This window comes from Triticum aestivum, chromosome 3D (genome assembly GCF_018294505.1).
Source record: "Triticum aestivum cultivar Chinese Spring chromosome 3D, IWGSC CS RefSeq v2.1, whole genome shotgun sequence".
NCBI lineage: Eukaryota > Viridiplantae > Streptophyta > Magnoliopsida > Poales > Poaceae > Triticum > Triticum aestivum.
The window spans coordinates 352,516,771-352,532,788 of record NC_057802.1 but is presented as its reverse complement, the minus strand read 5'-3'; the positions used below and the strand labels follow the sequence as shown (position 1 = coordinate 352,532,788).

Sequence of the window (16,018 nt, the reverse complement as noted above, 5' to 3'; positions counted from 1 at the left end):
TGCCATAGGCTCGAAAAGCCAAAAACTTATGCAAAAGCTTGACGTCTGGACTAAACCAAGATTTTGGTGCTAATCCAGAAATTGGTCTTTTTAAAAAAAATTGTGCTTCTGTCGTGCTTTAACATGACACATCCGATCTCAAGACTTCAAGTGGGTCAGCCTACGGCTTCAAGCTCCTTATCCTGAAGGCGGAGTGCTTCTCCGAGGCCAGTTTAGCGAACTAAACTCGAGCGGCTTCAGAGAGAAGCTAGGCTATCCGGCTATTCCATACACTCGAGTCGAAAAAGGAGTGGTAGAAAAAGACTGTGCAGCGACTAACAAAAATGGCTCATACTAATTTAAGAGCCCCCAAGTGACTTGGGTAAAAGAATTTTATGTATAATGATTGTATGTACCGAAGTACTTATATCATATCTGTGTTCACCCGAACTTTAAACGCGTCTTAACCGACCGTCGGCTTCTCCCTCTTCGGTCAAGGGCCGAAAAGTGTTATGTACTCCACCTGTCGAGAATATCGACGGTGTTTCCGATAACCAGGCAATCAGGCCATAAGGCTGTAACAGACAAAGCGCGCTCAGGGAACTTATGCTATATTACTGACGAAGTGTAAGAAGCATCTTCAAAGAAAATAGTACCCCCACCGATACCTTTCTTCGGTTGCTCATTATTACTATGAGACTTGTGCAATAGATTTTTGGTACTCATGAGTTCCGTTGTGTGCCGGCCATGATTGAAAACAATAAGAGCGCTTGCTTTCGGCTTCACCCAGTCTGAGGTCCGAGCTCGGATGACCCGATCGTGACAATCGCGGAGGTGCTCCCTTTACTCCCTAGCCGAACAATCGGGAACGTAGGGGTAAACACAGGAGCAAGGCAACCCAACTTGCGAAACACTTAAGTCAACATGGTGCATATTGTGGCGTAATACACGAACAAGGAACGAAGCCATACAAGTATAATCATATGCAAGAGGAAAGGCTTCATAAAGGAAGCCCCTAAGCAAACGGGGTATTTGAATTTGTGTGTCACAAACAAAGTTTTGACAAGGAAGTTTTTCACAAACAACTTTTTGCCAAAAAAGTATAATGCTTGGTCGAACCGAACAAAATTTAAAACTGAAAGTTTTTGAGCATGAAAGTGACTTAGCTGGTTAATGTGTTTGGCATTGATGATGCGGTCCGAGCTTGATGCGGGACAAGGTTCCATCCCCCAAGCCGGTCCCGAGGTGGCGGAGCGAAGAGCTCGACACTCCGAAGTGGTGACATAGCACGACCAATGCAGGCCGGTAGAGTGACGCCGAAGCCCCCGGCGTGGGTTAATGAAGTGTCAACGAAGCCCCCCGTCCAGCCGAGGTGACGTGGTATGTCAGTACGCCGAGGTGACAACACTACCCGACCCGAATCATTTACCTGTGCACAAAAAATAGTGCAAACCGGAGATAATAGTAATAGTAATAAATTAAAAAAATTGTTGCATAACAAATAATTTATGCAAAGTGAGTAATAAAAGAAATATGGCCTGTGCACCGAACACTCGATGAGGTAGAGCTCTCTTGGTGATGCCGAAGTCCCTGAGGCGACCGAACACGTCGGTATGGCAACACGACCATCAAGGTGATCACGCGAGCCGATTTACGCTGATTGGGACGACGGCGTGGGCTTGCCGAAGAGACCATGTGACGCAGTCGAAGTCCATTACCTGCACATGTAAAATAGTGCAGGCCAACAATAATAATATAAATATATAAAGATCCTCGCGTAATTAATTTATGCAAAATAATTTATTTAAAGATATGTGGCCTGGTGCCAAAGTCGATGTCGATGCAGGGCGTCGGTGTGATGCGGTAAAGGCGTGGCAAAGCCTGAATGCACAGGTCGGTCCAAGTTCCGGATGCGGCATTCGCCGAACTATGTACGGAAACTGGCCGAACCACCACGCGACCGTCATTAATGCGGCCACCGTTTGATAGACCTGTGTACAGATGATGGAACAAAACAGAGTAATAACTCTTTGGGAAAAATAAACCCAAACAAGCAGAAATTGCTAGGATTAATAGCACCTGGTTTATTTGTTGTAGCAATCCGAAGAAAAGTGACTCCCAAAATTGGGACTCGATCCGCACACCCATTGCCTGATGAGCGGTGAAGTGACGGCATGGCGGTGCTGGTAAAGGTTGGCTCGCCGAGGCAAAGCTCCCGGTCCGGCTATCGTGACGAAGCTGGTCGGCTGACAACGCCGAAGTCTCCGGAGTAGGTTGATGAAGGAATGGCGAAGCCCCCGGTCCAGACAAGGTGACGGAGCAGGTCGGTAAGGAGACGTTGCAGCTGCCAGGCCAGCCAATGTGTTGAAGTAGTTCGGCGTGATGGACATCAGCTCGAAGAAGCAACGGTGCGGCCATGCCGACGCAGGTCATAACTCGTGACGTGGTCAGTGCCGGTTTGATGAAGTGACCGTGCGGTGATGCCGATGTGCCTGCTCCGTGTAATCCGTGGGGCGGCGAGGTTGGTGATGATTTATCCTTTGCGATGCCGAACTCTTGTTCGGCTTGCCGAGATGATGATCCAAAGAAGTTGAGCTCGGCTCAACAAAGCGACGACGTGTCTAGCGCAGGTCGGCAGCCGTGGAGCAACATTGTCGGGTTGGTTTGACACCGGCGCGATGGTGAAGATCATATTGGAAAAGACTTTAAAATTAGTGGGATGTGTTTAGGAACAAAACACAATACCCCATACAAAACTTCCTTCAAAAAGGATGTCCGAAATCCCGTTCATAAGAAAGATGAACTCGGGTCGGATTCGTTCTCGCGCAGAAAACACATCTGAAAAGTGATGCACTAATCAGAAGGTTCACGGAGTTTGGACGGTCGGATCGAGCTGAAATTTTGAGGGGTGGTAGATATAGGAATTCCGCAACCGATCAACGGTTGGATCGTCCAAAGGACGTCCGAGCTAGGTGTTGGACACCACGCTCCAAACTCGTCCAGATTCCCGTCCAGATTCGACGGGGCTCCGGTATATCGGAGACCGGCGGAGATTGCTCCATTGGAACGCCACGAAATTTTACAATGTTGTTGTAGACTCAATTCCGCACAATTCCACTGAAGGAATCGTCAAAGCAATGCTCGAGGAGGTGGTGGTAGCGGATACAAGTTCGCTGTTCGGAAAAACAACACGGTCGCCCGAGGGCAATGTTGACGTTGAGCCCCCGAGCTCCATGGATGATTCCTCCATGATCTTGATAGAGATCGGAGTTGATGTTGATGAAGGCCCTCGTCCGAACATGATGATTGGAGATAGGGCACAGTCCTCGGTAAAGCCAAGGTGACCAGTCGAGGAGGCAACGAAGACGCCGACGTCGCAGTTGATATGCAGGTGAGCCATTGATCCTTTTGCCGACCACACAGCGGAACTTTCAATGAAAGCACGATTGTCGGTGTCAAAACCGGCGGATCTCGGGTAGGGGGTCCCGAGTTGTGTGTCATGGATCGGTGGGTAACAGGAGACAGGGGACACGATGTTTACCCATGTTCGGGCCCTCTTAATGGAGGTAATACCCTACTTCCTGCTTGATTGATCTTGATGAATATAGAGATTACAAGAGTTGATCTACCCCGAGATCATATGTTGTGGTCTAAACCCTAGGGGCATGATGGTTAATGTCATAATGATCTATCGACTAGCCTGGCCTCGGCTTATATAATGTACCAGAGGCCTAGGATAACAAGAGTCCTAGTCGAATACGCCGGTGGAGAGGAGTCCTTGTCTTGATCACCAAGTCTTGTGGAATCTTCCTCATATATGTCTTCGACTGTCCGAACTGGCCCATGAGTAAACGGCCATGTGGGTCCTCGGCCCAATCCCACTGATCCGGAGATGACATGGTGAGTCCCCCCTAGTCCAGGACACAGTCAGGAGTGCCGGAGGGTTATCGAAACCCCCCCCCCCCCCCCCGGGGGGAAAGATTGGGCCTACATGGGCCATAGGGAAGAGGGGAGGCAGCCCAGAAGGGGCAGCCGAGCCCCCTCCCTATAGGTAGTCCGAATTGGACTAGGGAGGGGGGCGCCCCCCCTTTCCTTCTCCTCTTCCTCTCCTTTCCCTCTTTCCTCTTCTCCTCCTAGTTGGACTAGGAAAGGAGGAATCCTACTCCTACTAGGAGGAGGATTCCTCCCCTCCTTGGCGCGCCCTAGGGCCGGCCGGCCTCTTCCCTTGCTCCTTTATATACGGGGGCAGGGGCACCCTAGAACACAACAACAGACATTGTCTTAGCCGTGTGCGGTGCCCCCCTCCACCATAATTCACCTCGGTCATATCGTTGCAGTGCTTAGGCGAAGCCCTGCGCCGGTAACTTCATCATCACCATCATCACGCCGTCGTGCTGACGAAGCTCTCCCTCGACACTCAGCTGGATCGAGAGTTCGTGGGACGTCACCGAGCCGAACGTGTGCAGATCGCGGAGGTGCCATACTTTCGGTACTAGGATCGGTCGGATCGTGAAGACGTATGACTACATCAACCGCATTGTCATAACGCTTCCGCTTACGGTCTACGAGGGTATGTGGACTACACTCTCCCCTCTTGTTGCTATGCATCACCATGATAGATCTTGCGTGTGCGTAGGATTTTTTTTGAAATTACTGCGTTCCCCAACAAATGCATCACGTCACACAACACTTGTTGGGAGAGGGGGGTCATCAATCCAAATAGTGATGCGCAACTAGGTTTGCCTCTTTGAGAAAAAAGGAGTACAACTTCTGCACAGAAACATCTTCGTATAATTGTGCCATCTCAGTGTAATTCAACTGCATATTTAGTTTATGGCATCCCAACTGATTTGCTAAATGGACCCTCTTTAGTACAACCTGAGCCTCAGCCATTGTCGTGTCCAAAGTTAATATCAGATGACAACTTTGTGCGATAAACTGGGCCCTATCATTTTTTATGCAAGCATGTTGATCCTCTTCTGGACTACACGTCAGCTGCGTCGACATTCATTAAAATAAAAACCCTTTCTCCTCTTGCACCATGTATTCTTCATGGGCTACATTTTTTTTATTCAGGGCACCACACACCACATCATTGAACTGAAGAACTACACCAGGGTAATGAAATGTTCTTGGTCATCACCCCTGGCGGCAAAATTTATAGCAGTAGGTAGCCAAGACCCTAAGGTAAGGAAGTGTTCTTGGTCACCACCCCCGCAGATCTTGTCAAGGTTCACGTCGATGCTTCTTTTGATGAAGACAATCTGAAGGGAATCATCGGAGTTGTTGCTCGTGACAAGAAAGAAAAGTTCATTGTCGCAAAGGATTCAAATATAGTACTAGTTCATGATGTCCTATCAGCTGAAGCATTTGAGCTCATGAAGGTTTGTTACTTGCCGAATCTTTGAGATGCAATAGAATTGTCGTCAGTTCGACGTGGAGCTTATCAACATTTCGAACGAAGATACCCCTGGAGCGAGAATTGCGGCGACAATGTTTAATGACAACTACTGCTTCCGTACCATAATTCTTGTCGTGGTTTATGTTCATGGTGCAATCATTCGGACATAAATGCTTGCTTGAAGACTATGAAGAGTGGTCTTATATCCATTAAGGGAGGCATGCAAATTTTGAAGCCCATAATTTGGATAAATTTGCTTTACAGGATGCCATACTTGACTGATTGGGCCGTATGATCATGCACTGATTTCTGTAAACTTTTTTTCGGTAATACGCTTAAGAGTGTATCTTTGCATTGATAGAGGGGAAGAATTACAGGGTCACGCCAGTTCACGTGCAGAGGATGGTGTGTCCGTGGCGATCATGCGATCAAAAAGCAAGGAGGATGCCAGCCTCGCTTACAAGTTTAGGCTACAGGGATGAAATCGCTAAGTCCTTTGGCTCTCGCATTTGCCCAGGAGTGAGCCTCGTCCTTGATAGCGGCGACGACTGTCGTGGTGGCGGGAGTGATCTTGTCGAAGATGATTGCGTTATGATGGCGCCAAAGTGCCCAGGCTGTGAGAGCGGCCATGGTAGTGAGGCCACGGCGATCGCCAGTCCGCAGAGTGGGAAGAACAGCGGGCAACCAGTTCAAGAAAGCAGAGGAGACATCTGGTGGCGGTACCGCAGGTCGACACCAGGAGAGCACCTCGTGCCAGGTGACGCGCGCGAAGACGCAGCCCACGAGGATGTGGTGGAGGGTCTCGGGCTCCTGTAGGCTGAGGATGCAGGCATGCTTGTGGGGCAGGCCGCGTCGGGCGAGCTTGTCGGCAGACCAGCATCGGTTCAAGGAGACCAGGTACAGGAAGAATTTCACCAACAAAGTTGCACCAGATTTCCACACGAGACGCCAGTGCTCGGATGCCGTAGATCCCTCAAACAAGGCAGCATAGCAGGATGAAGCCGAGTAAATGCCATTGTCTGTCCAACACCAACGGATGGTGTCCGACTGCAAGAAGAGTGCGAAACGTTGTAACCGCCGCCAGATGTCCACGTATTCAAGGACGGCGGCCGGCCCGAGCGATTCCTGTATGTCCGCGATCCAAGTGCGGTTTAGGAGAGCCGCGGCCACCGTGCGGGTGCTCCGTCTCCTGGCAGGAACAAGGGTTGTAGCATCTCCAGCTGTTCGCCCCCCAGGGGCTAGAAAAAAGCGCCGCTTGGGGGCGAACCGGCGATATTTTTGGCGTGAGGGCGACTGGCTTCCTAGCCGCCGCCCCCAGGTCGGCCCCAGACGCTCTTTTAAAAAAAATTAAAAACATAATTGGGCAAATTTCGGCAAACACGACATACATTCGGCGATATTTAGGCGGTTCAAAGTTTTTTACATATAGAAACATAATAATAAGTCTACTAAAAAGAAGAAAAAAAACGGTCGCGCCTACAGGCCGAAGAACTCGCGGAACACGCTGAAGTCGCCGCCGTCGTCGTCCTCCTTCTCCTCCTTCACACAGTCGTCCCTGTTGGACCCCTGCCCGGGGTCCCCCTGGCGCATTGGTTTGGCCGGCGGCGGCACCTCGTCATCGCTGTCGTCGAGAACGACGACGCCTCCCTCGTTGCGGCCACGACGCCGAGCGGCGATCTCATCCAGGGCGCGGCGTTGGCGCTCCATCTCTGTCCGCGCTCAGTCCTCCCGCGCCCACTTCGTGGCGGCCTCGTCGTCGAAGGCGGCCTCGTCGTTGTGCTCGCGCTTCACGGGGCTGAGCCCCGGCTCCGTCTTCGGCCTGACAAGGCGGGAGGCTGGGCCCGAGGAACTGCCACCGCCCTCGTTGATGACGACGCCGCGGTTGCGCCGGCGGAGCGACGTTTCCACGGGCTCGGCCTTGATGCTTAAGAGCGCTGGCGACCCGGAGGAGTGGGAGGAGGAGCGGGAGGAGGAGGAGGACCCGCCCAGCATCCTCCTCGGCAGCCATGAACCGCAACTCCGGCGGGGGACCGGGGCGGCCGGGTACGTCAGCGGGGGATCGTTGCCGCCCTCGAGGTACTCGAGGACGGCGTGTAGCGTGCGGACGGGGGCGCCCCACCACAAGCGGCGGCCGACGCTATTCTTGCGCCCCCTCACCAGTGGCGCGTTGTTGATGGAGGCCAGCCGCTCCGTCTGCCGGCGTTCGAAGTACGCCGCCCACGCCTTGTGGTTGCCGGCGTCGTACTCCGGGAGGGCTCGCTCCTCCTCCGACAGAGACGCCCGCACACGGTCGATCTCGGCCTGGAAGTAGTGGGGGTGCTCGACGTCGGGCAGCGGGGGGACGGGGACGCCCCCGGCGCTGAGCCTCCACCACCCCGGCGCGCGCATGTCGGGAGGCGCCGTGTAGTTCGCTTCGTGGAGGAGATGGGCTTCCCACTCTTGCAGAGAGCGACGGCCGAAGCCATTGGCCGCCGCCGCGTCGCCGGGGAACCTTTCGCCCATCGTTTGTGCGTGCACGGTGAGAGAGGGAAAGAGAGTTCGGCGGCGACGACTGTGCGTGCACGAGGAGAGAGGGGGGTTGCGGGCGGGGTGCGTTCACCGGCGAGGTAGGGGCGGCTTATATAGCGGCCGGGGGGCGGCGTCATGTGTACGCGTGGCGGGAGGGGGCGCGTCGCCTCCCCGCGCCGCCCGTGAGGAATCAATGGAAGGCTGACCGGCAGCAGCCTTGGCATTGATTCCCCGCGGAAAACCGAGGCGATGAGGACGACGAGGAGGGGGTTGCTGACTCGGCGGGCCCGCCGTTCTTTCGCGCCAAAAAACGATTGCCCGACGCCCCCGGGCGTCCCCCAGCGCGCCGGGTTCGGCCTGGGTCCGTCGGCGCCAGTTTCGGCCCTAACCGGCGAAAATTAAGCTTCTGGTAACGCGACTAGGCCGATTTTTGGGTGCCAGCGCTAAAAAATGGCCTTAGAGGGCCTGTTGGGGGACACGGCTGGAGATGCTCTAACGAGGAGGGAGCAAGGGATGAAATGGAGCTGCCCTAACTTTCTGTAAACTTAGGCCTTCTTTGGTTCATGCGATAGGAATTTTATAGGAATAGGAAAATCATAGGAAGTGAGATGACATGCATGTCAATTCCTACAGAGAAACAGATGCCATTTGGTCCATAGAATAGGATTTTTTCCATTGAGTCTAGGCTAATGTTTTTTTCCTCCAAAATGTGAAGAATTGATCCCTATCCTACATAGGAATAGGAATCCATTCCTACAAACCAAAGGGCTTCAAAGGAATTTTTCTTTTGCAAATCCTATCTTATAGAATTCCTACAAAAATCCTACAAACCAAAAGAGGCCTTATCAGGTAAGTTAAAACTTGGCGGAGTTTCAATCAATCAAAAAAGAAAAATTGGATAGGCCTGAATCAAGAAGGAAGGAATCCTTCCGGTCATCCCGACAGCTCTGCTACACGTGGGCAACGTGACCCGCTCGACTTGTACTCCAGGAGCCTCCCCTCGGCGGGACCCACTCAAGCAGCTAGATCGCGTCGATCTGTACCGTCCACGACACCCTATCGCACCACGCGGACGGCCCAGATCTTACCAGATCCCGGATCAGAGAACGTCGCTAGACAAAGCCGCTAATCAAATCAAATCGCATCGCCAGAGCCCGGGGGAACGGCACATCGTGGGCGATCCTTTGAAGCCCCCCACAGGCACAGGCAAGCTCCGATCGTGGGCGCTTCCAATCGAATCCGAGGTACGCGCGCGCTGCTCGGATCTCGCCCTCCTCCTCCTTCTCTCCTCCGCGCTCGATCGTTTTGGCACGTTTAAGCTCGCGCGCGCGCTAGAGATTTGCTCATTTGAGTTGCTCGTAGGAACGAGCAGGCCGGTGGCACCGGGTTGCGGTTCTGCGTTTCAAATCGGCTCCGCTGGGGGCAGGTTTTCAGGCTTTCGTACATTTGTCGCCCGGTTCTTTATCTTCCTCGGCCTCTTGTGCTGTGCTCGCGCCCGCGCGTGCAGTTTGTGATGTCTCTGGTCTGGAGTTCGGTCATCGGATCAGCCGATGTAGAAGTCTGTAGACTAGTCAACGACAAGGTGAGGGAGGGTCAGATTTTTCAGGGTGTGTTGTCTCTAGGAACAACCGACGTAAGGCCGAGATTTTGCTAGCCTTTTGAGTTTGGTTTGGTGTTCTGAAACTGTGCCTTTTAGTGAGCTCCGTGCGTAAAAACTGTTTCTCATATATGTGAAATTTGAGCTAGTAATGTCGAGTTAACTTCTGTTTCTGAAGTAGCATTTTCCAGTAAGCGGCAGTTCATAATTGGCTTCTATGTTCCCCATGTAATCGAAATCTTAACTTTGTCAGGATATGGTTGATATTTTTGATTCAAACAGTATTATCTAGCTTATACTTCCCAGAGTACACGATTTAACTGACAGGTGTATTAGATCATGACTCCAGTGTTTTATATGCTCGACAGCTTTATTGATCAATTTTCCTAGAGCACTGTGTGAAATGAAAAGATACAACCATCAATAAGCAATTTTACTAATTGAATTAGCATATGATGATAGTCTTCTAGGGATTTCTTTGGTTTGCAATGCATTTTGTTAACTTAGTCTACTCTGTTAATGTTGGTATATCAGGCTTCCTCTAAATTTCAGAAACATGGTTGTTGCAAATGGCAATGTCGACATGGAGGAAGGAACCCTTGAAATCGGGATGGGTATGCATTTTCTATTTATCTCCATATGAGTATCTTCACATCACTGATAATCTGGTAAAGATAATGCACACCTTCTTACAGTTCTCTTTGTATTGCAGAGTACAGGACAGTTTCTGGGGTTGCTGGTCCTCTTGTGATTCTTGATAAAGTGAAGGTATCCTCATTTCACACCGTTTCTTCGTGATTTAATTGATAATATTTTTTGATCCTGAAGCTGTCATTTTAGGGTCCTAAATACCAAGAAATCGTCAACATACGATTGGGAGATGGCACAACTAGGCGTGGTCAGGTGCTTGAAGTTGATGGAGAGAAAGCTGTGGTTCAGGTATATTAGTGTGATAGTATCATAGCGGCACGAAAAATGAAGAACGCATTACTTTTGTTCAGAAGTTTTCAATTCATCACCTATTGATGGGATCTTCTATTCAAATTTATTTATAGTATATTTTCATTGGAAACAGAGATGCCTTATATGGTTTATCTCATGTGTTACAAAACCTCCAAAGACTAAGATCATTTGCTGTCTGTAGTCATAACTTTCTTGGTGTGGAAACAATTATGCAATATTCCTATCACATTATCTCAATTTAAGCATCATTTGACAGTTAGTTGTCTTTGTCTTTTCATCGTCTTCAGTTCACCTCCGACATTGAGATGAATTCAAACTCCGATTATATGTGAATGTACAGTTTTTCCATTTCTACCTACCTTCCTTTCATTGTTCATGAAACTTGAGAAAATCACTCACAGGTTTTTGAGGGAACTTCCGGTATTGACAACAAATATACAACTGTGCAATTCACTGGTGAGGTAATATCGATTTCCCCTGAGACTTGCGCTCACGTGTAGCAGTAAAGATGCCCTTTTGCACTACTCATAAATTGGTGCCAATGGATATTTTTCTATCGTCTACGATTGAGTGGTCTTTCTGCAATTGCTTAAATTTTTTGAAAGGTAATTTGTTTGCTTTTTGGCTCATTTATATCTTCCTCCTTTTGCATTTTAAAGGTTCTAAAAACTCCAGTATCACTGGATATGCTTGGACGCATTTTCAATGGTTCTGGGAAACCGATAGATAATGGCCCACCAATTTTACCAGAGGCATACCTGGATATTTCTGGTAAGAGTTAGCTGGGTTCAAATATGCAGAAGATTTCAGGCTACATAGAATTTGATTCAGAATTGTTTTGTTATTAATCTCATACAGGAAGTTCTATCAATCCCAGCGAACGGACATACCCTGAAGAAATGATACAGACTGGGATATCTACAATTGATGTCATGAATTCTATAGCTCGTGGTCAGAAGATCCCTCTGTTCTCCGCTGCAGGTCTGCCACACAATGAAATTGCTGCTCAGATTTGCCGTCAGGCTGGGCTAGTAAAGCGTAAAGAGAAGACTGATAATATCTTGGAGGTATATATAAAGCCAAAACAAGTATTGGATGCCCACAGTATTTATCTATTAAAATTATTTGGATAACTCTCAGAAGTAGCCAGAAATAATTATAATGAAGCTGAAGCTGAAATAACTAACTGTTGAGGGCTGTTTGCTCCATCAACCAGGCTTGTACACTGATGTGTGAACTTTTCTATGGACATCCAAACCTTTCTCCCCCGTACTAAAATGTTCTACACACACTCGAAGTGATTAGTTTTGGATGAGTTTGATGGAAAAAAATATCTACCTGCACATTACGAGATAATTTTTCTTCTAAACTACATAATATGGTATCTCACGTTGTTGGCCCATTATTGTTTATTTATCATTCTGGGTGCTGTAGCCATCAATGCGCAATGCTTGCGGTAGGCAACTCTATATGTGTTAATCCGTATCCTCTTGGGATGACCAGTGAATCTAGTTTACAACATGGACTTGCGATACATTGTTATTTTCTGTGGTCTTTGTTCTAACTTCGAAGAAGTAGGTACTTGTATTGTGTACAATCTTGGTCTGGTTTACATGGCGCAGTGATGAAGTACTCCTCACTTGTGCCAAGAGGTCCTGGGTTCGATGCAGCCTCTCTGCATTTATGTGCCAAGCGAGCTTGCACATTAGCTGTGACTGAGAGTTGGCTTACTGAGACTCCCAGCTTCCTGACAAGCAGCCTTCTGACTGATTGTTCAGCGAACACTTTTGCATAATAAAGCTCTCTAAATTCCCTGCAAAAAAAGTTATAATAATAATAATTTAATTAACAGTAGCTATTAATTCGTATAATTCTCAGTTACATTGATTTATTCCGAACATCCTTTCTAGTTTTTTCTCCATGCTAGAGCATTAGTTTGACGTTCACGCATCTGCTACAATTGTTGTAGAATGCCGAGGAGGACAATTTTGCTATTGTCTTTGCAGCTATGGGAGTAAACATGGAAACAGCACAATTTTTCAAGCGTGATTTCGAGGAGAATGGTTCGATGGAGAGAGTTACCTTATTTCTTAATCTGGTACATCTGCATACCTTTTCCCCTCTTTTCTTTCCTTCACTTGTTGCTCTAAGGATTTTACCCCTTACTTTTGTTCATAGGCAAATGATCCTACCATCGAGCGTATTATTACTCCAAGAATTGCTCTCACCACAGCGGAATACTTGGCATATGAGTGTGGGAAGCATGTTCTTGTCATCCTGACTGACATGAGTTCATATGCAGATGCACTTCGTGAAGTAAGGGCTCTTACCTCCAGTAATATTTTCCTGGATTTTACTGTAGAAACATGTTGGAAATTGTCTCCCATCAACTGGAGTTACCACACGATTTGTGTTAGCAACACATAACCCTGAATGTTTTTGATATCAAATCTTTTAACCTTCTCCAATAAATCTTGACATAGATATTGATTATAGAAAACGCAGATTTGCAGAGCCAAATTTATAACTGCCTTTGGGTAAACTGGCATATACTGTTTATTTATTATCAATAGGAGCTAAGTATTTACTATTGCAGGTATATTAGTTTATACTTTTCTGTTATAAATTACTTGGTTGAAGTTAGATTAACATACGACATTTAAGTAAGCACTCAGATAAAAAAAGTATAAGCTATTGATAATTATGAATGATATCTTAGCAAAAAGAATTTTATATGCAAAGACAATGTCATAGATAATTAAATTCTGGTTGCAGTGTTGGCTGAGGACAGTGGATATTTGTATGTAGTCCTTGTATGGTCTGGATTTAACTGGTCCTTCAGTGTATTGTCCTGTTCATTCTCAGTTCCCTTACTCTATATGGACGTATATTTACCTCCTGCCTTTTTCCTTTCAGGTCTCTGCTGCCCGAGAGGAAGTACCTGGAAGGCGTGGTTATCCCGGTTATATGTATACTGACTTGGCGACGATCTATGAGCGTGCTGGTCGTATAGAAGGAAGAAAAGGATCGATTACGCAGATACCTATTTTAACCATGCCTAATGATGGTCAGTTAATGATATATTCTTGCTTTTCTACCAAATGTTTTATGACATGACATATCTTCTCTGCTTCAATGTAACTATGTAAATTTGTAGAGTTGATTTAACCGAGGAAGAATAGTGTGAGACCTGTTCTATAATTATCACTCAAAACAAGCTACACTCGTAAAATTTGTTCAGTATTCTGGCAAAAAAAAGTTATCTAAGTTATCTACTGTTGTAGATATTACCCATCCAACTCCTGACCTTACTGGTTACATCACCGAGGGGCAGATCTACATTGACAGGCAGCTACATAATCGGCAGGTATTGTACACTTTCCAGTTTTTTACTAAACTTTACAAATGATCTCTAAATGCCCACTAAACTTAGCATATGTTCTAAGGCTGTTATTTGGATTCCTGATCTGAACAAGAAAGGTGACTAGACTTAATATGGTCAATTGCAATGACTTCTTTTTTCTTTGCTGGGACAGGAGGCATACGTAGCACCTCTGTAGAACACTTCATTCTATGCAACGAATAATTTACCAGGCTCTTTAAATTGAGGATGCAGCTTGTTGCCTTTCCTTCAGAAAGAGAAAATAATACTTGTCTGGCATAGTAACTTAGCAATAAAACGGAAAACCCTATACTGGCCTAAATGACTAAGCCCTTGAGTATCATAATTAACTCGGATCAATATTTTTGTAGCTCCTAACTGAGTATTATCTCAAAATTTATGTCTGATCTTGTTGCTAATATCTATCTGGCAGATATATCCACCAATTAATGTCCTTCCCTCACTTTCGCGGCTCATGAAGGTATGATTTTTGCTACTAAAGAAAATTGTTACAATCGACACCTAAGTTATAGTGATACAAGCATTATCAGTGAGGTCCACAACTGCTTACCTATTCTGGATCTTTTGCAGAGCGCTATTGGCGAAGGCATGACTCGCCGGGACCATTCTGATGTCTCAAACCAGGTTCGCTAGAGTTTCCCATAATCTGTAGCCTACACGATCGTATTCGAGGATATGGATCGGTTAATCACATGTTTTCCTTTCAGCTATATGCCAATTACGCCATAGGCAAAGACGTGCAGGCGATGAAGGCAGTGGTCGGAGAGGAAGCACTGTCATCAGAGGACTTGGTAACCTTGAACTTGCACTGACTTTTCACTTTATTTTCTGAATTGTTTGAAGCTCCTTATAAACTGAACTCTTGGAAAATGATGGCAGCTTTACCTTGAGTTCCTCGACAAGTTTGAGCGGAAGTTTGTGGCTCAGGGGGCATATGACACGCGGAACATCTTCCAGTCGCTTGACCTTGCCTGGACCCTACTCCGCATCTTCCCCCGCGAGCTGCTCCACCGTATACCGGCGAAAACCCTTGATCAGTTCTACAGTCGTGATGCCTCCCACTAAGTCAGAATTTGGGCGCCATCATGGAAATTGGTTGTTGTTGTGCAATAAAGCGGTGCCAGGGGCCCAGTTAATATATATTGTGCTATCCTCCCAATTTGTAGTTCAAATTTTTGCTAGCATTAGCAAAACATCAATTCTTTTGACAAAAAACATTATTTATCTAGCAATTCGGGCAACATTGATGCTCAAATCGCGTCATGTATCATCTTGCTGAGGACAATTGTTGCAAGGAAGGGGAATAATGGAGGATAAGTTCCTCGCAAAATAACAATAATCGAGAACAAGTTGAGCTGGGTATTATGGACTTTTGAATAAAGAGTGAAACGATTTGCATCTACGGTCAGCTTTTAGGCACTCTAATAGAGCTTGTTGATGATTTCATACTAAGAGCATCTCGAAGAGTAGCCTTAAAAACAAAGGCGTGCCCAAAAAACTGCTTTTAGGTCACTTCGGGCAAAAAAGAAACACATCAACAGCGGCCTTATACATATATGGTGGCCAAACAAATTTAGGCCCTACCCAAATAAATGCTATAACTGATGAAAATATACATCACCAGCAGCAGCTGCCCAGAAACCAATTCGGCTACCGTGGGAACCCCAACCGCCCAAAGTGAAACTTAACGTCGCCAACTCGCCTCCTCATCGCAAATTGGCCAAACGGTACACACACATGTATCCCCTAGGCGACTAGGGTTCCAAATATCCCCTTGCGGCGCGCCGCTAGGGTTCCACATATATCACATCTACACCAAAAATTTCTCGCGTAGGGTTGATCGTGTTGACCCGTGCGCGATCCCAGATAGTTCTTGACTGCTATTGATGGCTTGCATGGCGGAGAGGAGGAGTGGAAAGGCGCCGAAGGGCGTCGCGTCGGGAAGTGGGGGTGGGCGAGGTACGACCGGATCAGAAGCAAATCTGGAAGACAGGTTTTCAGGGCTGAACCTCCATGGGGAGGAGGAAGAGGAGTTGGATCTGTCGGGAGAGATTGAAGGATTAATAGAAGAAACTCGTTGGATCGCCATCTTTAGGGTTCATACGACCAAACCCTTTGGTCATGTTGCTTTGTATAAGGCGATGCGGAACGCCTGGGCGCCGGCGCA

At 47.5% G+C, this 16,018-nt stretch overlaps 1 protein-coding gene across 2 annotated transcripts; it reads left to right on the top strand.

Annotated features, from left to right (window-relative positions):
* The first annotated feature begins 8,864 nt into the window (after window positions 1-8,864).
* On the top strand, window positions 8,865-15,251 carry LOC123078834 (V-type proton ATPase subunit B 2). 2 transcript variants are annotated; one of them, XM_044501462.1, is made up of 15 exons: window positions 8,865-9,132; window positions 10,020-10,099; window positions 10,198-10,253; window positions 10,326-10,424; window positions 10,850-10,909; window positions 11,108-11,219; window positions 11,307-11,515; window positions 12,418-12,546; window positions 12,627-12,764; window positions 13,365-13,515; window positions 13,733-13,815; window positions 14,264-14,311; window positions 14,422-14,475; window positions 14,559-14,642; window positions 14,731-15,251. In XM_044501462.1, exons 2-15 carry the CDS (start codon window positions 10,042-10,044, stop codon window positions 14,914-14,916), a joined length of 1,467 nt encoding a protein of 488 aa, XP_044357397.1. In that variant the 5' UTR covers window positions 8,865-9,132; window positions 10,020-10,041; the 3' UTR covers window positions 14,917-15,251. The 2 variants fall into 2 exon arrangements, with proteins under 2 accessions (XP_044357397.1, XP_044357398.1); XM_044501463.1 differs by having other exon boundaries at window positions 9,010-9,132; window positions 10,038-10,099.
* Window positions 15,252-16,018: the final 767 nt, after the last annotated feature.

Bases quoted from the DNA above. Each gene is read 5' to 3' on its own strand.
- LOC123078834 (XM_044501462.1), top strand. From the start codon at position 10,042: ATGGTTGTTGCAAATGGCAATGTCGACATGGAGGAAGGAACCCTTGAA. The intron at 12,547-12,626 runs GTACATCTGCAT...TTTTGTTCATAG, and splicing joins TTACCTTATTTCTTAATCTG to GCAAATGATCCTACCATCGA. The intron at 14,312-14,421 runs GTATGATTTTTG...GATCTTTTGCAG, and splicing joins CACTTTCGCGGCTCATGAAG to AGCGCTATTGGCGAAGGCAT.